Source organism: Sturnira hondurensis, unplaced genomic scaffold (genome assembly GCF_014824575.4).
Source record: "Sturnira hondurensis isolate 20B ecotype Veracruz unplaced genomic scaffold, ASM1482457v3 Scaffold0013515, whole genome shotgun sequence".
In the NCBI taxonomy this organism is placed as follows: domain Eukaryota; kingdom Metazoa; phylum Chordata; class Mammalia; order Chiroptera; family Phyllostomidae; genus Sturnira; species Sturnira hondurensis.
Window position 1 is genome coordinate 3,882,204 of NW_028086146.1, and position 21,854 is coordinate 3,904,057.

A 21,854-nucleotide genomic window follows, 5' to 3' on the forward strand; every position below is an offset into this window, starting at 1 on the left:
TACCAAACACGATCACAACGCGCGTCGCATGTGAGATCTCCCACTAGTCGGCCTCACCCCGGCTCCATGCCATGCCCACCCAGAGCCACGAGCCAACCTCTGGTTTATAACCTACTCCAGAAGCTGGCCCTTAGACGGAAGTTTCTTCTACAAATTTGAATGACCTTCTGCAAGTCAGCTCTCATTCTCAAATTCCTCATGTTCCTGGAACCCACCTATTTTGATAAGATTCGTGTAAATAAACCCCATTTGGAGAAAAATATCCACCCTTCCTCTTCCCAAGCCCCTCCCAAGTAGACCAAAGGAATTGACTAAGGACTTTGCAGATAAGGGGACTCCAGGGGAGCTTATAAAATTCTGTAAAGTCATTAGCAAAGCGGGGAACAACCATTACAATAGCAAATTGAGTTGAGATTCTAACATTAAGGAAAGAAGTAACTAGTGTTACATTAGGAACAAAGAAAGCCACTTTTCAGGAATCACTCCTCCACTGCCTCATTCCCACACACTGGTGTATCACAGAGGGTGTTCCTCTTATTTTACTTTTTTAGGTTTGGGCTGAACTACTAAACAGATTTAGAAATGGTCAAGTGCTTACATTATGCACACAAGTCATATTGTATATTTTAATGGGATTTGTATACAATGCAAAGTCAGAATGTCAAAAATCCCATCATCAGAATCAATGGTATGGAAAAAGCCTTGAGCTCTGTATGGGGGGTTAATGGGTTCAGCCAGCATACAGGCAGACACAGGTGTGCTTTAAAATAAAAAAGGAACTCCATCTTTCCTCACAAAGATAGTTTTTCTAAAGAGATGAGGCTTCCAGAGTACGATATATTTTCTAGGGAAGCACTTGAAAAAGTTAATAAAGAACGTCTAATTTGTAACAACTTTAAAGACACTAATAAAAAGGCAACAAATCAAAACACAATAGGTCTTATTTTCAGTCCCTCATTGAAAGGTTCGATATATACATACAAAAGAGCTAAAGAATATTAACAATCATAATTTACAAGGTAGCCTGAAAAACAGCCAAATACAGATGTTTAAGCTTCACAGAGCAGTTTTCTGAAAGCTTCGTCATACTGTGAAATAGGAGGAACACACGGCCACAAGCACGGCTCAGTCACTATTGTCTGTGTAAGGGACACAGGACCTAAGTGCAGTCACTGGTTAAGGTTTAGCCCCAGTTCCTTGGTGTGAAAAAAACTGGAGACTAGTCATAAGAATCTACCATCTGTCCTTTGGTTTGTTATCTATAAAACTTCATCTATTCACAATAGCCAACCTCATTGAGTTCTTACTGCGGACTGGCACTGTGCTAAGAACTGTCTGTGTATCACTGCATTTAATCCTCAGTGAGAGGATTGCTGTTATTGTCCTCCTTTAGCAGATGAGCTCCTGGTTAGGTAGCAGGGCCAGAGAGGAAAGGAGTCAGTTCAAACCTGGGTAGTCTGAACCAGAGGCCAATGAAGGTCATGGAGTAGCACGACCCATTGCATACATGAGCTCATCTGAGTACACTATCAGGCATAAATGTTTTCCATCCTTAATCCATGTTCTCTCTCTTTCAATCTAGCACACATGTTCTCTCTCCCTCCCACTCCTAAATACAGGTAGTACAATCATATATAAGTCAATCCGTAGAATACAACGTCTTCAGGAATTGAAAATGCTCTCCAGGTTTATCCTTGACATTCAGATTGAAGCTATGGACCTCTTGAGTAGAGCAGAATACCTTACACAAAGAAGATTAATAAATTTTGTTGACAATACAGTTTGAGGGAGGAAGAAATGATGTGGAAGAGAAGATAAACTTCAGCAGTGATGTACAGAATCTAGTAGTGTGCCTAATACAGGGTAGGTGCTAAAAATGTTTTTTGGAAAATGACAAAGTGAAAGGTATGGAAAATAGATAGGGGGCGGAGGAAAGAAAAGAAGGAGGGAGAGAAGATTGAAGCAAGGAAGAAAACAGGAAGTGGACAAGAAAGATGGTGGGAAGGAGGGAGGAAAAAAAGGAGGGAGAAAGGAAGGGGTAGAGGGGAGAGGAGAGGAAAGAGACGAATCCACAAGCATAAGCAAGGATCACAGGCAAGCACCAACGTTCGGATTCTAATACCACTGTCAGTTATTGGTAAGTAGCAGAGGATTTGCAGGGCGCGTGAGGACGTAACAAGAGAATATGGTTTACGGACTCAACGCATGAATGGCTCAGAGATGGCATAAACCCCAACCAAAGTCAGAACTCAACAAAATGTTTTCCAGTTGCTTCTTTCTAAAAAACAAAACAAAACACCTTTGTCTCTCATCCTCATAGATAGTGTAGTGTAAGAGCAGATATTTGCTCCCCCAAAGGGCTGCAGAGCCAGTGGCCGGGAGGCTGTGGATTAGAGGAACATGCTCTAAGGCAGAGCAGAGCAGGCATCTCCAGGTCAAGTGTGGTATCATGTGACCTGCTGGAGCAAGGTTCACCTGCGGCCAGCTCTACTCCTGTGGGCCAACACATTCCTTTTATTGTTTAGGCTCATTTAGGCTGGTTTTCTCTCATTTACAGCACAAAGATCCTGACTGATACAGTATCGCTGTGAGTCCTGGATAGAGATCTTGCATTCTGAAATACAGGTACTAACTCACCAAAGAGTTTTCCTCCGTACTAGAATATAAACCACTGATGCAATCGAGGGCTCTCACAGAACTTGGAACTTCAGATGACAAATTTAAACCTCAGGCAGAAACCTGATCGGAGATGAGACGAATGCATCCCCAGATCTGATTCCACCCTCACCTGTGTTAGGCATGTAGACAATGGCTAACGAGATTTATTTTCACTTTTTTGTCCCTAAGCATGGACATCTAATACCCATCTGCTAACACATTATTTACTAAAGGAACCCATTGTACTTAATCGGCACCTTTCATGTTTCTGGTCATCAGTGTTGTCTGTCTGAGATTAAAAACTCCCAGAGTGAAGGAAATGTATCTGCTTAACCCAGTTTACACAGATTGTAACAGAGAAAAGCTGCTGAAACCTGATAAATGACTTCTGTGAGGCCACTGCTGCTGATCTGAACTACCCCAGGCAGATCCTGAGGCAAGGATACAAAATTCAAACCTTACCTTGAACTTCAGTCAACATGTTCCTGGAAGTCTAAAGTTAAAGCCAGGAAGCCACTTCTTCCAGAGTTTTACTAAGCAACAGTGATGTTCAAGGTCAAAATTACCATAGCACCTTAGGGTTAAAATTAATTATGCTTGTCTGCTGTCATATACCACACTTTGGGCAATATAGGTTCTACATACACACACATACACACAACCCCAACCCACACTAATGACTTTCACTCAAGGTACCATCAGAACATTTTTCTCCTCCCAACAATAAAGAAAAGTAAAGAAATTATGTTTCTTTCTTACTGTGTGACCTTGAGCAAGTGACCTTGAATAACCTCTCAAGATCATATTTTTCCTATAAATATAATGTCAATAATAGTGCCTGACTCAAATACTTCTGCAGATTTGGTGAAAATCAAACAAGACATCTAATAGAGTTCACTTTAAATAGAAATACATTTATTGTTTGCTGAGAAGGCCAATTTGGGGGCAACTCGATACATTCTGGGCATCTTTTTTAGATACTGTTCTCCCTTCAGCCTGATGGGTAAAGTGAAATCAAGGATATTCAGCAATCACGTAAGCAGTGTTCCAACAGGACTAGCTGAACACTACCCTGTGAGGTTGGGGTTCAGAATTCATTTTAAAACTTTTCTTTTGTTGCTAGAGTTACAAAATCCATTTTAAAATATAAATCAAAAAAATAAAATATAAATCAAACACTGAAAGTATGTGCTCTTTTACTCCAGAAAGATCTTCAGGCCTAGGATGATCTATCATTACCCTTCCTCATTTAAACGCATTGTCAAACGCTAGGCTTTTCTGGTGGGTTGACAAAGCATACGTTTCAGAGCTACGCTGGGCTATCTTATCTTCCTTATATCTTTATATGCCGCCAATAAATTTGACTAACGATCTTGATACTTTAGAACCTCTGACTCTATATGTAAGTTTTTTCAAAGAAGACAAGATTGCAAGTAGTATATCGATGCTCTAGCTCCCCAGAAAAAGGGAGGCAGCAGACAGCAATTCCAAAACCCACTCCCCTCACCTGAACGGAGGCAATGTTTACCGACAGCCTTTGCTCCCAGCAAACCTTCATGCTGGGAGCTAGAATTACTCAGAGTGCTGATTCCTGACCCCGACCATAAAGAAAGGCCCAAGAGAGGTGCTTTGTCTTTAAATAAATAGGTTTTGAATGTTTTTATCACTTTTATCAGGGTATAATTTACATACAATAAAATTAATCAATTTATATGTAAAGACTACATATATAGAAAACTAGATATAGTTGAATAGCTACCGCCATGATCAAGATATAGAACATTTTTATCAGCCCAAGGAAAAGTTACTTCATGGCTCTTTGTAGCAATGAATGGGATTGACTTTTAAATTGTATAAATATTTTAAGTCACAAAGAAAAAAAAGAAAGAAAATTATTTAACCTCATGGACCCTCCAGAAACCAAAATTGAGATTATCAATAAAGGAGGGCCATGAAGTCAATGCTGGCATTGAAGAGCAACTGAATGCTGGTCACTTCGATCTGTTCTCTAGACGGGAGTTCACTGAAATCCCTGCTTCAAATGGTCTTTAACCCCCAATCACCCAGGGTGGTGGTAAGGGGCTCTTTCAGTAGTAGCTGATGCCACCCGTGGTCAAAGTGACTTCACAAAGGCCAAGGAGGGCTTAGTCAGTAGAAAGGCTGTGAATAGGATGCTGGAAATGCTTAACGATGACTGGCTAGGCCTTTCTAGAGATAGAACCAGTGGCAAAGGGCCCTTGCAAATGCAGCAGGCAAGAAAGAACTGCCTTCTAAAAATGGTTTGTCTTTCAGTTCACATGGGACCGTCATAACGACTATATTTTGGGACTCAAATCCCTTAATGCTTACCTCGAATTGTTTTTCTGACCACTCAGCTGAAATCTGAGAACTCATAAGAACTGAACAAAAGTTTATCCAACATCTTGAAGCTTCTAGTCTTAAATGTTAACAATTGATTCCTCTCAGTTTAGCCAATTAATGCATAAATGCCCTCTACTACATGTAGGCATGAAATCACCTGTGCCTCAGACATCGACTCTTAGAAATATCAAATGACAGGCTTGAATCATTGCCAGCATTCTTTCCAGTAGGTGAACACAAAAACCATACAGGAAAGCAATGCCAGGTATTCTCTAAATGTTCTAGGAACAATTCCATCCTCATACTATTCACCCAAGCAAGAAATAAATAATCCATAGCTTAAGTTTGGGGTTTAATTATTGACTAGAAAATAACTTCTGTGTGGTTGCTTCCTTTTATTTTACCTCGATGACGTTATAATCAATACCCACATATCATTACTAAAAATCTGACTCACTATAAAACTTACTTAAATATAAATGAAAACTATAAACAAGGTATAGTTTTGTTACACTGGAAGATGGTTGTGTGATTATATATCATTCATTTTCTTCTTGTCACTCAGGTATAGTTTCCTGTGTAACCAAGTGATGGATAGCATCAACAAATTTAGTCTGCATAAAAATCAAAAGAAGCATGTTGGCTGTTCACAGTAGTTAACTTTTAGATATATATGATTAGATCTGTGAAGTTCTAGCTAATTTTTCTTCCAAACAAAAGGTCTGTCTTTTTGTTTGGGAGAAAAAGGAAAGAAATCTTATCCAATCATTTAATAAGTGTTTGCTGAGAACTTATTCTGTGCCCGTCATTAGTCATAGCCTTTGATATCAGGGGACTCGCAGGATGGTAGGAAACAGATGAGTACATGTTGCCAATGCCTTGTGACAACTGTGATAAAGTGATCTGTGAAGAGGACTTCCACACACTGCTTTGGGGCACAGAGAACAGAATACCAATGGAGGACTTACAAGAAGGGGATGCTTGACTCAAACTTTCAGAGATAAGGAAGAACAGAGTAGGATAAAGTGGGGCAAAGGCGGCACCTCTCAAGGAAAGAGGAGAGCACGTGTAAAGACACAGCAGTGTGAGAGGCCAGCAAATCTGGGGAACAGTAAGCAGCCCAACACATCTAGAGGGCAGGGTAAAGTGTAGGTAGGGATTCAATGTTCACAGTCAGGCAATTATGCCATTTTAGAACCCAGACACAGGTTCTTATTCTGGGAGCATGTGAGGCCACCAACAACTTCCTAGCAAAGAAGGAAAATGTGTGACTTTCTGCTTTAGAACAGTTGACCTTGGGGTGGTTCAAAATATAAATTGAAGAGGGGGGTCTGAGGGCAGGGAGGAAACCAGCTCATTGACTATTGCAATAGTTCGCACAAAAGATTATGAGAACCTGAACTAAAAAAGTAAAAATAGGGTTGGAGAAGACAGAATGATTCTGAAACCTTTAAGCAATTTTTCTAATACAACTCAGTGACTTTGGTACATTGAGGGAGAAATAGAACTCTAGGATTATCCCAAGGCTTATGATTTTGGTATAGGTGATTCACCCAGATAGTAAACACAAAAAAAGAAGAGCAATTTTAAGGAAAAAGTCAAAAAAGTTGCTATTTACACGTATTAAATCTCAATTGTCTAAAGCAGACAGCTATGACAGCAATTTAGGTATAAAACTTAGGGGTAAAATTTAACTGAAGAAACAAATGAAAATTAGAAGTGCCTAAATGGCAAGTGCTTAATATCTAAAATATACAATGAGCCCTGGCTGATGTGGCTCAGTGGATTGAGCACTGGCCTGTGAATGGAAAGGTCACCAGTTCGATTCCTTGTCAGGGCACATGCCGGGATTGTGGGCCAGGTCCCCAGTTGGGGGCGAGCAAGCGGCAACCAATTGATGTCTCTCTTACACATCACTGTTTCTCTCCCTCTCTTTCTCCTTTCTCCTCTCTGTGAAAATAAATAAATAGAATCCTTTAAAAAATAAACAAGTAAAACATACAATGAACCCCTGCAAATCCATTAAAAAGAGAGAGAGACAGAGAGAGAACCTAAACAGAAAAATGAACAGAGGTCAGGAACAGGTAATTAACAGAAAAGGAAGCCCCCCAAATCTCTCAAGCGTATCAACTCATTAGTAATGTGAGAAATGAAAGATTGAAAGAGCAATGGAAAATTGGCCCCAAGGGCAGAAGGGGGTAAACAAAGAATAACCAGCACAACGGCCAGTCTTTCCAGTAATCTCTCCTTGCTTATCTCCCAATCTCATCCTTCTCTCCTTCCTTTTTTTTTCCTTCTTATTTTGGAGCTTGGGCATACAGAGGAATTAAGTTAATTATATTTATCACCATATGACCTTTTCATAATTTGTCCAATGGAAGTCCCGTTTCATTCAGTGCCCATCTCTGCCCTCTTACTTCTCTAAGAAGGCTGAGCCCCACAGGTTGCCCTCTAACTACCAGGTGGACTTGGCCAACAGGAGGCATCAGCAGGAGGGTGGCAGGTGGGAGAAGAGAAGAGTGTGGTATTTATATCTCACTGGCAAGTTCAGTTCCTCCCTGACAGCCCAATGTTCACAACTTCACACCTCACCAAGCTATGGCTACCCTGGCCCCTCCCCTTGACCCTTCAGTCCTGGGAGAATTAATAGCTTTCCGTTATTGGGAGTCCTGGGGTACATCATAATTTTTTTAAATGTCGCCCATACTTCTGTGGACCAGGTTATTGGGGTACCATTATTAAATTATTTTTAGTAAACCCCTTTTGAGTGTGCCATCTTTTTTTGACCCTGGCCAAACTGGCTATAGAGAATTTCAGGGCAGTAAACTCCTATGATAAAGGGTTTGTTTATTTTTTTAATTTTAATTCAGGGTACACTTGAACACATTTATCTGCTGTGACAAAATAATTTCCATCCTTCTAGAGCAGAAGCAATCAATGGAGAGACTAAGTAATTACATATCAGCTTATATCAATACCTCTCTCACTACCTTAGTCCATCGTGACCGTTCTGAGAGACAAAACAGCACAGATCTAAAGGATGCGGTGAAGACCAAGGTCATCACAGATCAGTAGGTACTTGCATGCTTGCAGGATTAACACTGTCTGGATTCCAAAGACCAGTTAAGATATGTTCAGGATAAAGCTACAGTACATATTTCAGACTGAGGATTGGCAACAAATAGCTATACATTCTGAGAAATAAGTATTTTCACACGTGTTATGGGCCATTCCTGATCCCAGCATCCCAGACCCAGCTGTAGCATTCTGATCTTTGGCTCCTACCCACAACCCCTTGGAGAATTCCCTGCCTACCCGTTTTAAGCAGGATGTTCCATATCCACCAACCATTACTGCTCCAAGTTCGTTTCCCATGTGTATGGATTACAACATTATTTACATATGTGTATTTCTCTCTATTTGTTATTGTCTGTCTTCTCCATATCTGTCTAAGTAAGGTGGAACGTACTCAGACTGTAAATTCCACCAGGGCAAGGGACCACGTATAGGATACATAAATAGTTTTTGTGTGTGCAAATGGTGAACAACAGGGTAGCACAAAGAGCAGACAGAGTAGAAGAGCGTTAATTCCCCTCACCGCTGTATCTATGGGTGGTGGGCCTTGTACAGCCTCCCTGGTAGTCAAAACAGACAGTGTGGATCTGGCCCCCTTGCAGTATATCCAAGGTTGCCGGCCCCTTTGAGGATGTAAATATCTCTAATGAGGAGGGCTCAAGTCTGCACGTGTTTGTCTTGTTTTCGATAGCATTCGGCACAGCCCCAAGCACAGATGGGCACTTCATAAATATTATTGAAAGATAACATAGGAAATTATTTAATACTTCCGTGTGGGGCGGAAAGAGACCTCAGGCCACAAACATATTTTGAATGTGCTTTACTTCTCCAATCATTTGAACCAAAATGATTTCAGCAACAAAGATTCATCTGCAACCACAGATCACATGAATGACAAAGCCTCAAAAGAATGCCATTTTCAAGGCTGAAACTGTATTATCCCAGGGTAAATGGAATCCTTGTTATAGTGACTGGGAAGGATAGAAGTACAAGACACTGAAAGTCTCCCCTCAGGGAACAATGATTACCTTTAACAATAACAGTTTGTCTGAATAATTCATCAGTTTCGAGTGTGCAGGCCCCCCTTATTCTGGAAGCCCTGCAGTTGGGGCAAACGCACCATTTAATGCTTCCCAAATATTCAGTTGTCATTCTTCCAGGGCCTGGCAATCCTGAGCACATTCCTATGATTTTATTAATGTTAAAAAATGACCTCCATGGGAAACCACTGTTAAGATAAAACTTTGAAGCTTCATTTATTTTATCTAAGAAATAAAATCCATCGTGAGAATCCACCTGGGAGCTGCACAACAGATCAGATTCCCAAAACAAATCACCGCGTCCGAGCCCCACAGAACCCTGAATCCCAACCAGCAAGCATGAATAAATCATCCTTTTAAATGGTCACTTACATATCAGAACAGGTTCTTCGTAGAATCTCTCAGCAAAGCCTCTGCTTTCTGACTGAAAAAAGATTTATTGGAAAGGGGGGGATAAAGTGAAATCAAGAAACACTGGGAAATTTCCACTAGAAAAGAGGACAAATGGTTTTTGTTGTCTGGATGAAACCAGCATCTGTGGGCCAGAGTTTGAAAAGCTGCTGGCTACCCCACAGGAAAGCTGAGTAATATTCTCAGCTGGTTTCTCAGGGACCCTCCTGATCAACTGTAGGTTCTGGGCAGATGCAATAGCAAATTAAATCAGAAGACCTAGTTCCAAACCCTGGGTCTTTTCTTACTAGCTGTGCAATCTTATGCAAGTTACTTAACCTCTCTGATACTTGGTTTGACAACTTTAATATGTTAAGAGTAATGCCTGCCCCATTACCACATTATCATTGTAAATATCAAGTGAGATCCAATGTATCAAAGTTCTTTCTAAATTTTAAGATTCTGCATAAGTGAAAAGTTATTATTAACTACACTTCCAAATATCAAATAACTTACCTAGTGCTCAGGGCCTATGCAATTCTGTGTTCTCAATTTCTAAAGATGGTCTCACTTTTGCCTGTTCTCTACGGTTTTACCGAATCTTTGTTGTTGTTGTTTGAAAGGAAAGACATAGAAAAGGCAAACAGAAGCAAACGAACAAACCATGGAACTATAGAGCCTTCTCTTCGGTGCCGCTAGGCAAGAATTTAAAACTGAACTGGCTCATCATTATGGAGTTGATATCAATATCACCGGAGGGAAAGAAGTAAAGTGGGGGACATGCAAGAGGTGTGCAACTCTCTTCCCATCTTCGGGAAGAATGCGAGATCAATTTACAAAAATTACTTGTATTTCTAACTACTCCCAGAAAACAACTAGAAAATTAAATCTATAAAACTATTCTATTTATAATATCATCCAAATATATATAAATTCCCAGGAACAAATTTAACAAAAATTGGGTAGGACCTCTTCACTGAAGTACAAAACATATGTATGAAAAATTAAACTACAATGCATGCATGAGAAATTAATGAAAAATAAATAAATTGAAAGATATACCACATTCCTGGACTGTAAATCTCAATACTATTAAAGAGAAATTCTTCCCAAATTGCTCTATGGATTGAACATACTCTCAGTCAAAATCTCAACAGGCTTTTGTTAAAATTGACAAGTTGATACTAAAATGCATATACAAATGCAAAGGACCTAGGACACGTAATTTTTTTATTGGCCAAAAAAGTAAAAACTTGGGGAAGTCACCTGGTTTGAGTATTTATTTTAAAACTTCAGTAATCAGGACAATGTAATATTGGCATAATAATAGACAAATGTATCAGTGGGACACAATAGAGAATCCTCAGATAGATGCACATATATACAGTCAACTGGTTTTTAACAAAGTCACCAAGGAAAAGAAATGCTTTTCAATAACAGGGTTAGTACAAATGGATATGAAGAAAAAGCTCCCTGACCCCTGCCTTACACCACACGCAAAAATTAATTCAAAATCAGCAGGACTTAAATGTAAAAATTAAAACTACAATGATTCTAGAAGAAAACATAGAGAAATCATCTTTCTGACTTTGGGGTAAGCAACAATTTCTTGTCGAGGACAAAAAATTATATACTAACCATATGAGAAGAAAAATAAATTGAACTGTTAACATTTAAAAGCTACGCACATCAGAAGACACCATCAAGAATATGAAAAGGCAGCCCTGGCTGGTGTAGCTCAGTGGACTGAGCACAGGCCTGTGAACCAAAAGAATCTGAAAAGGCAAGCACCAGGCAGGGAGAAAATATTTCTACAGCATAGGTCTTACAAAAACCCTATTATCCATAATATATAAAGAACTTCTAGAAACCAATAACAAAAATACAAACAACCTGATTTTTTAATTGAACAAATACATTAAAAAATTACACAAATGGACAATAAGCAGGTGAAAATTAGCTCAATATCACTAGTGATTAGAACAATACAAATCAAAACCAAAATAAAATGATATTTCACACTCACTGGGATGGCTAAAATAAAAAAGAATGAAACACCAAATGATAACAATGACACAAAGCAACTAGAACTCTCATATACTTCAAATAAGAGTGTAGAAAATAGAAAATAGTTTGGCAGTTTCTAGTAAAATTAAACTTACAGCAACCCTACAATCAGCATCCTAATCCTAGATATTTCCCCGGGAGAAATGAAGACGTGTCCACAGAAAGGCTTCTGTGAAAATGCTCATAAGCAGCACGATTCACAGTGGCTAGTAACTGGAAACAACCCAAATGTCCACTAATAGGAGATTGGAAAAAAATACATTGTGATATATTCATAAATTAGGATACAACAGAGCAACAAAAGGCATGAACTACTAATACATGCAATGATTGTAGATGAGTAAAATGCATGTGTGTATATATACATATGCAATGACTGTGGATAAATTATATATATATATATGTATATATATACGCATGCTATGTGCAAACAAGTACATAGAATATGATTAGATTTATGTGATATTCAAGAACAGGCAACACCTAAATATGGCACTAGAGATTATGACAATGGCTGCCCATGGGGTCTTGGAAGGAGAAATGGGAACTCTTGGGGGAGATAGGAATGTTCTATATCTTAATCTGGGTGGGTGTTACGCAGATGTACACACTTTCAAAACTCATTGAATTGTACCTTTAAGATTACTCATTTCACTGTGTGTAAATTTGACTTACGGATGAATGGATAACATCATGAGGAAATAGCCACACCGATCCAGAAGGTGGGATTCTACAGGACAACTGGCCGTGTCTCCTCAAAAATCACTATTATTAAGTACAAGAGAAAAGGACTGTGCTAAATTATTAAAGACTTAAGGGATATAGCAACCAGATGCCGTGTATGGTCTTGGATGAGGCATTCCTTTGCACAAACAATCCATTTAAGACATTTTGGGGCCATCTGGGAGAAATCTGAATATGATCTTGGTTTTAAATGACATAAAAATGCACTAATACAAAGCTGGAGATTGTTGATTAAAAAGAAAAAATTAGTCATAAAGCAGTATATGCTTTCAGATGTCTTTTTGGCATTAAAAAAAGGCAACTAGAGTATATATGACACATATTATGTATTACACGTGACTTATAATTATATATAGAGAGAAGGAGATCTAACAGCATATTGACATTTATCTATCAACACAGGTAATGCAGGGAGAGGGTACTTGTATTTTTTAACTCTCCACCATGTACATGTACTGCTTCCATAATATATATTGCTTGAACATATTAGATTCTGAAATTCTTTGTTTTATGAGGCAAGGTAAAAGTTGGTGAGGATGGGTAAGGTGAGGAGAAAAAATATCTAACACTTTGATCCTATTAAGTGAATATCCTGCCAGGCACATCTCATTTCTGCTCACAACAAGCCTATAATGGATCATCCCTATTGTTGCAGTTCTAATAAGGATATAAGCCAGCATTTACCATCACAAAATATGAACAGTGAGAGGACAGCAAACTCACAGTTATTAACAACCACACCTAAAACAAAAGCAAACCAAGAGGGCAGCTAGATCAGGAGCAGAACCATAGAAATGGAGATCACATGGAGGGTTAGCAACAGGGGAGTGGGAGGAGGAGAAGGGGGGAGAAGGTACAGAGAATAAGTAGTATAGACGGTGGGGAGGAATTAGAAAGGGGGAGGGCAAGAGTAGTGTGGGAAATGTAGAAGCTAAAAAACTCGTGGCACATGGACATGAACTAAAGAGGGAGAATGGGGGGAGGGGTTGTGCAGGGTGCAAGGGAATGAAGGGGGGGAATAGGACAACTGTAATGGCATAATCAAAAAAACATTTTAAAAAAACCAGAAAACATTACCTTTTCTGACCTGAAAACCCATGTTCTTTCTATATCGCTTACATGTTAAGTTCTATTACTAAACATTTATGAAGTATTTACTACATTCCATGCACTCTGTTGAATGTTTCACATGAATCACCTCACTCCTATCTCATTACAATCCAAGTAAGGGTAACAGTGTTATAATCCTCATTTTAAAGACAAGAAACCTGAGCACAGAAATCAAGTCTTAAAGTTTCCACAACTCAGAAGTGGCAGAACCAAGAATCAAATCCAGCCTCCTGACGCTTCATGTGCCTACCCAGAACACCATCCATGTCTGTGAGCTCCTCAAGTTCCCAACAGAGTAGGGAAGAACGAGGCATCACTAGCAGCAAAGCAAACATTGACATCAGACCCTACCATGGAGCTTTCCATGATGACATCCTTGCTTACCTGTCCAGGGCCATGCTGGTGGGCATACTCCTCCCAAACCCTCGGACCCCCATCTGACGGAAATATGGAATGCAAGAGAGGTTGGCAGCGATGATGGCCAGGGAGTCAGAAGGGCTCACAAAGAAGCCATTCTGGCCTAGGATCATGTAACGGTCCTGTGGGAAAGAATGTGTGAAAATGATCAGACACAGGCATCTGCGGCTAGCAGCCCATTCCCATGCTCATCACAAGCCACTTCACTGCCATCATATATTTAAACAACCGAAAACAACTTGAATGAGGCCAAAGAGGTCATGAGAAACCTTCCTTTAAATCCCTAAATATTGTAGGCCCCGGGATCTTGAGGCAACTAAGAATGAGTCCACCTGCTGAAACGTGGATGACCACCTCAGGCTTCAGTAGCCTCCAGACCCCACTTCACACCGTCCCCCAAATATAATGGAAAACAGGGGTTATTGCTAAAACATCTGGCTCCTTAATATGGTGCTTTCAACAAAACAAGCCATAAATAAAGAGTTATTGCACAAATATTTTCTAAAAAGAAATAACTTCTTCATAACTAAGAACAGCAATGGCTAACGAGTTGCAATACTTGTTAAGCAGAAGAGCAGATGCAGTGCCAGTCAGGGGTCATGTGCCCCAGACATGTGGGCCCCGGATGTGTTCATTCCCTTTCTGGTTTCCAGTGCTTGGCTCACTACATGGCAAAAGGGTTAGCAGGTGAAAAACATTCCTACTTACCCCATCCGCATCAAATGCGGCTCCAAATCCGTATTCCCCTCCTTTCATAGCTTCCAGAAGGGTCGTTGCGTATGTCAGGTTTGGGTCAGGATGCTGCCCACCAAAATCTTCCAAGGGAACACAGTTTATCGCAGAATTGGCTGGGGCCCCCAGCTCATCACACAGGACTTTCCTCACATAGGGCCCCATAACTAAGAAGAGATAAACGGCAATGTGAAGTCTTTGCAGACCCGCATACCCCCCAAGGAGAGTTTTGTTCTGGTTAGAACAAGAAAGGCCATTTAATAGCACAGAAAATTTATACATATAAATAATTTATATACTTTATATTAATTTATATATAAATAGTATATTGATGTGTAAAATAATTTACATATTTTATACATAAATTTATATTAGCATATAAAATTTTCTGTGCTATTAAATGTACATACATATTAATATATAATAGTATAAGAATTTATATATTAACATAGAATTTAATGTTTATATTAAATATTAAATATACACACAATATTAACAAATATTTAATATTAAAGTAATGTATAAGTTACTTTAATATTAAAGTATAAGTTATTATCATAACTTAATATATAATTTCTATAAACATGTATAAAATTTATAATACATATAATATTCATAAATTTGTACCGATAACTATTTTAATCTATTTTAATATTTAAACATTAAAATATCTTAATATTTTAATATTAATATATTAACATAAATTCTACAAGCTTTCTCAATAAACAATGCAAAATAATTTTTACGTCAATTACTATTCATTGAACATCTACTGTGTGCCAGCTAGTGTGTTAGGCACATAGATGTGGTCAATAACCCAGTTACACAAAACTTTTCTCCAAAACTTGTCTAAAATGTTGCCAGAAAAAAATGAACTACTTTATAATGATTTACTGTCCATTGCTTTTTGTGTATTACAAGCTTTAGCTAAATAGATGCAAAAGCACTAACAGGCTCTTACAATGTTCTTTGCCTCCTCAATTGCAGCGACCCTGCCAAATGTATTATTAAATGCTATAAAACTGAAGCACATGAAACTAAGCACATTTCATAAAATAAATGCTAAGGAATAGGGTTTTCCAGTTCAGCACCCATTTACGGCTCGCTTGACATGAAATCCCTATGTTAGAAACAGAGGGCGTCATATTCAAGGATCTCAAATGCACATGTCCTGCATTGCTGGGCTCTTAATCCAATAGTGAATGAGTTGGATCTACAGGTGAGGAGCTGCAGGGGTAAGACAAGAGCTATCCAATGTGTCTTTATAAAATCATCAGACCAAATGGCTTAAGAGAAAGAATTACCACAGGTAAGGCTCCCAGGAGGAGGCAGCATTTCTACATGGGGACTCGAAGGGGATCATAAATTTGACAGGGGTGGGGAGAAAATATACCATCCAAATTAAAGGAACATTATGAGCAAGGGAACAGAGTCTGAGACAAAAGATAACAACATGTTCATGGACAGCATGTAATTCTGTTAGCTGAAATATATATATATATAAAGGACTGCTTTCCACTTATTTTCCATTAATACAACACAAACCTCAAATACTGAGGCATCTCTTGAGTTTTCCTCCCCAGCCCTCATTTCCCCTTTCTCTAAGTAGAAGCACTGTGGGTTGCCTCTGAAAAGCCAACCCTGTTCCCATCTCAGTTCATGTGATCTGGGTATGACTAAATCCCACTTCTCCCAGTGCTGGGGAGGTGACCTGGATCTGCCCAATCGGCATCTTTCATTTCTCTGCCAGAGTGATGAATTCAGAGATGGACATAAAGTACAAGCTAGGCAGTGAGGCTCAAACCTGGAAATATTACTCAAACTATTCAGAAATAGAAGCTTTCTTTCCTCTGGCCAGATAATGCTAAAGAAAGAACCTGAAAGGTCCTTTTCTTGGAAACAGTACCAGCCTACTAGGCAAGGATGAAACGGCCCAGCCAGAAGACCTTAGAGCTCATGGAAGATGAGCTCCACACATGGACTCAGAGATGACGACAACTTGTCAGTGTCTCACTCATAAACACATCAGAGAGCTTAGGATGACCAAACCTTTGAGGAATGCATTTAACACAAGACTAAGACAAAGTAAGGAACAACCTAGAGGACACAGAAACTATTCAGAGAGAAGGAAACTTTTTAACCATGCGTCAGGGGTAGCCTAACAAATCAATAAGCTATGGTAGAATGGCTAAAATGGAAAAGATGAACAATACCAAGTGTCAGTGAGAACAAAGAGAAACTGGGGCCCTCGCACGTTCCTGGTAAAACAAATGGTAGGGCTGCTTATCATGCATGCCAGCACTGCTACCACAAGGTATTATCCAAGACAAATAAAAACATATCTGTACAAAGACTTGTTTTTAATGTTTATAGTACCCAAAACCTAGAAATAACCCTAATTATATGAATTGGTGAATGTGTAAACAAAGTGGTACATGTCTACAATGCACTACTAATTCTTTATTACTCAATACTAATAAAGAGTAACTACCAATATGTACAATGCCATGAATGCATCTCTGAAATGTTACCCTGACAGAAGAAGCCTGAAGAAAAAGGCCACTTATTGTATGTTTGCATTTATATGGCTTTCTGGGTAAGGCAAAGTGAGGCAAGCATCACTCATCTTTGCAGATGAGTGATTGCCAAGGGCTAAGTGTAGGAGGATGGGTTTGACTTCAAAAGGCAACAAGGAAATTTTTTGAACTGAGGAAAATATTCTATATCTTGACTGTCATATTTGGTATATACTATTTATATGTGTCAAACTTCAGCCAATTGTATATCTACAAGGTACGGGTTTTTACTGCATATATATATAAATCACCTCAGCAAACCTAACATTAAAAAAGAGATACGACATTCAGGAAGCATGAATCAGAAACTATTTTGAAAAAGAGATTATTTGGAAAACAAAAGAAAATTGGGAGAGATTAAAAATATGAGAGTTGAACTAAAAAACTTGATGGGGGACTTCTGGCCAAGATGGAGGTGTAGGTGGAAACACTGTGGGTTTGTAGGGCCCAAATCTAAACAATAGCCATTCTATAAAGAAAGGAAAGGAAAAACAATGGAGGAAATCATCGAAGAAGTAACTCAAGAAAAATTTCCCAGAATGAAAGGGAACAGTATTCCAGATTAAAAGGATCCTCCAAGTGCCCAACCAAAAAGAGGAACGTGGTCCCACACTAAGACTCATTATTGTGGGAAGTAGAGACAGCAGAAGATAAGTCAAAGGCTCTATAAGCCTCCAGAAAAAAGAAGAGAAAGATTTCATACAATTAGTTAAAAATCAGAAGTTCAATAAAGATGGTCATAAGACAAGGAAGCAATGCCCTCAAACTTCCGAAGGAAAATAATATCTCATCTAGATTTCTATATCCAGACAAATATCCATTAGGAGTAAGCATAGAATAAAAGGCATTTTCGGATATGCACTGACTTAAAACATTCGCCTTCCATGAAGTTCTCTCACAGAGTTCCTAGAGGAGGTGTTCCTCCAATCTCAGAAATTAATCAAGAAAACAAGACAAAGGTTCCAGAAAGAGGACAGTCAACACAAGAGAAGGGTAAAGGGACTCACAGGAATAATGGTAAGGGACGATTCCAGAAAGGCAGCAGCTCACAGAGCAACCAGTGCAGACCGAAGCAGATCAGAGGTCTCCAGAAAAGTGAAGTGAGACATTTAGACACTGGGAGAGTTTGGGGGTTAAGAGGGATAACTACACTTAACAAAGACTAAGCAATGAGTAAACAAGACAATGACTAATTCCAAGTCAATATAAAGAATTATAGTGTGAAGAAAATATAATTATAATATTTTGCATGGCTCAGCGATGTTAGGGTAATATGGACACTGGATACTGATCTTATCAAAATGGTCATATAATTACCTCAGGTAAATGTGCTTGACTTTGGTGAGTGGAGAGGGTAAAATAAAAGCTACAACCTCATTTTCCATTACATGAAGCCAGTAATGGCCAAAACTGAAAAATCAACAAGAAGTGGTATATTCGTGATATTTATTAATAGGAGGTAAATACTTCCAAAAAAAAGCTAAAAAGAGATGGCTGAGTAGGTAAACACTGTGCTCACCTCCTCCCATGACCAAACCAGAATTAGAACTAAATTATAGGACAAGCAACCTAGACAAACATCCGAAGACAGGCTGACCATAAGTCCTAGAACTAGGGATGAGAAGAAGAAGCCACTGGAGCCTGGTAACAGAGCGCAGATGCCAAAAGAACCGGCTCCACACCCACAGGTAGTGGAGAATCAGGAGGGCTCTCTCAGCTCCAGAGAAGCTAGGAGTCCCAACCCCACACTGGGCTCCCCAAGTTGGAGCACCAGAGCCAGAAAGAGGTGCCCATCTAACATCTGGCTGTGAAAATCAGCAGGGACTTCGTTCCTATGAGTGAAAAAAAGGCTGCAGGAAACCCAGGTGTACTCTTAAAGGGCCTGAGCACAGGGCTGTAGGCACTCCTCCTGGGGTGGGGAGGTTGAGGGAAGGGGACAGGGCACCAGAGATGTAAAGGAAGGAACTGAGTTGGATGGCTTCGAGCAAGGACTGGAGGGACCATTGTCATTGTCCCTATGTCAACTCCTCCTCACACCCAGACAGCAGGCAGGCACCATCTTATGTCATTGAGCCCTCAACCCACAGGGCTAAGTCAGAACCTGCATTAGCCTGGTGAACACCGCTCCCCCCACCCCAACTACTTCCTGGGACCCCCACCCCACCCAACTTACAGGGTATGACCAGAGGCCCTTTCAGAGGCAGGCAGCCAGCCTTGCTGGCCCTGCAGTCTTTCTAAAAAACTCTCAAAGGTCCCCAGGCTCCAGGCAGATGGTGGCTGGCCTCAGTGTGCCCTGTGCCTTTCTACTGAGTGGCCCAGGCATGGTAGCAGTGGCAGCCAGCCACTGTTAGCAGTATGGCTTCTCCCACGCACTTCTAGGTGTAGCACAGGTAGCTACCAACATCGAATCCCTTTGTAGCTCTTACCAGGTAGCACCAGACCAGTCACAGGCAGCAACTGACATTGGTACCGAAGCAATCCCCGTAAAGCCCCAGAGCCAACAACATTTGGTGGCTGGCTTCTAACCACCACTTAANTACATGAAGCCAGTAATGGCCAAAACTGAAAAATCAACAAGAAGCAGTATATTCGTGGTATTTATTAATAGGAGGTAAATACTTCCAAAAAAAAAAAAACTAAAAAGAGATGGCTGAGTAGGTAAACACTGTGCTCACCTCCTCCCATGACCAAACCAGAATTAGAACTAAATTATAGGACAAGCAACCTGGACAAACATCCAAAGACAGGCTGACCATAAGTCCTAGAACTAGGGATGAGAAGAAGAAGCCACTGGAGCCTGGTAACAGAGCGCAGACGCCAAAAGAACCGGCTCCACACCCACAGGTAGTGGATAATCAGGAGGGCTCTCTCAGCTCCAGAGAAGCTAGGAGTCCCAACCCCACACTGGGCTCCCCAACTTGGAGCACCAGAGCCAGAAAGAGGTGCCCATCTAACATCTGGCTGTGAAAATCAGCAGGGACTTCATTCCTATGAGTGAAACAAAGGCTGCAGGAAACCCAGGTGTACTCTTAAAGGGCCTGAGCACAGGGCTTGTAGGCACTCCTCCTGGGGTGGGGAGGTTGAGGGAAGGGGACAGGGTACCAGAGATGTAAAGGAAGGAACTGAGTTGGATGGCTTCAGAGCAAGGACTGGAGGGACCATTGTCATTGTCCCTATGTCAACTCCTCCTCACACTCAGACAGCAGGCAGGCACCATCTTATGTCATTGAGCCCTCTTGAGCCCCACAGGGCCAAGTCAGAACCTGCATTAGCCTGGTGAACACCGCTCCCCCCACCCCAACTACTTCCTGGGACCCCCACCCCACCCAACTTACAGGGTATGACCAGAGGCCCTTTCAGAGGCAGGCAGCCAGCCTTGCTGGCCCTGCAGTCTTTCTAAAAAACTCTCAAAGGTCCCCAGGCTCCAGGCAGATGGTGGCTGGCCTCAGTGTGCCCTGTGCCTTTCTACTGAGTGGCCCAGGCATGGTAGCAGTGGCAGCCAGCCACTGTTAGCAGTATGGCTTCTCCCACGCACTTCTAGGTGTAGCACAGGTAGCTACCAACATCGAATCCCTTTGTAGCTCTTACCAGGTAGCACCAGACCAGTCACAGGCAGCAACTGACATTGGTACCGAAGCAATCCCCGTAAAGCCCCAGAGCCAACAACATTTGGTGGCTGGCTTCTAACCACCACTTAATCAGCTCCACAGGTGGCACACCCAAGTGGCAGTCTTGACAGGTACCAGAGCCCACTGGGGCAAACCCCACTCCTTGGGCTCAACCTGAGCACAGCAGCTGGCCATGGCCAGTCCTCACCTCCAATCAGACTGAGGGTTAGCCCCAAGCACTGATGTGTCAACAGCACAACAGGAAGGCATACACAACACATACAAGGGACACTGATAGAGCACCTGGCTCAGGTGATGAGAGAGACCATGTGTGTCACTGGGCCCCACAGGTCACCTGCTACATAAGGCCACCCTGCCAGTACTGGGAGATGGAGCAGATCTACCTAATACACAGGAGCAAACACTTACTTGCTCAAGCTTTGTTTTCATTTGCATCAAAAGAGAGAAATTAGAGCCCCGAAGTTTTCTAGAGCATGCCAAATAATTGAAAATACATATGTTGTGTGAATATCTACAAATCCAACCATCCTCATAATCCCAGAAATGCAACATGGGTCAAGGGCTCCTTAACAGTTCTCGCCCACCCATGGTGAAGGCCCGCAAGCTTACCGCCGTGCATTGCATCAACTCGGATCTTCAGCTGGCCAGGCCCAGTCAGCAAACTTTTGATGGCATTGAAGTCAAAGATGGTCCGAAGGAGATTGAGATAGATATCCACTGAGTCCACTATCTCCACTAAAGACAGGAAAGCAAAGGGAAACATCAATAGCTGTGACCATGGAGAATACTTGAAAGTGAAACGGAGAATCACTACCTTAATATATGAATCTCTGACCAGGATTCCATTATAACCCCACACGTTATGTGCAAGGCCAAGTGCCCACTTACAGACAAAACCACAAACTGAGACGCAGTGAGATGCTACAAACTTCTCAGGTTATATGGATGCAAATAATACCAGGTTGTAAATTCTCCTTTGCGAGTAAAAAAGCAACCACAAGAATAAAGTAGTTAAAACTGTGCCTGTTATCCCGACTCACACCTTCTTTCTGCCA

The 21,854-nt window shown here is 40.7% G+C and overlaps 1 protein-coding gene across 2 annotated transcripts in view; it reads right to left on the reverse strand.

The window, feature by feature from the left end:
- Positions 1–21,854, reverse strand: part of PGM5 (phosphoglucomutase 5) — a 170,291-nt gene that overhangs the window by 120,092 nt on the left and 28,345 nt on the right. For both annotated transcript variants that reach the window (XM_037061711.1, XM_037061709.1), the window contains exons 4-6: positions 21,409–21,534; positions 14,571–14,761; positions 13,830–13,984 (exon numbers count right to left, since the gene is read on the reverse strand). In XM_037061711.1, the coding sequence (XP_036917606.1) occupies positions 13,830–13,984; positions 14,571–14,761; positions 21,409–21,534 (472 nt within the window). The remainder of the gene's footprint in view (positions 1–13,829; positions 13,985–14,570; positions 14,762–21,408; positions 21,535–21,854) is intronic.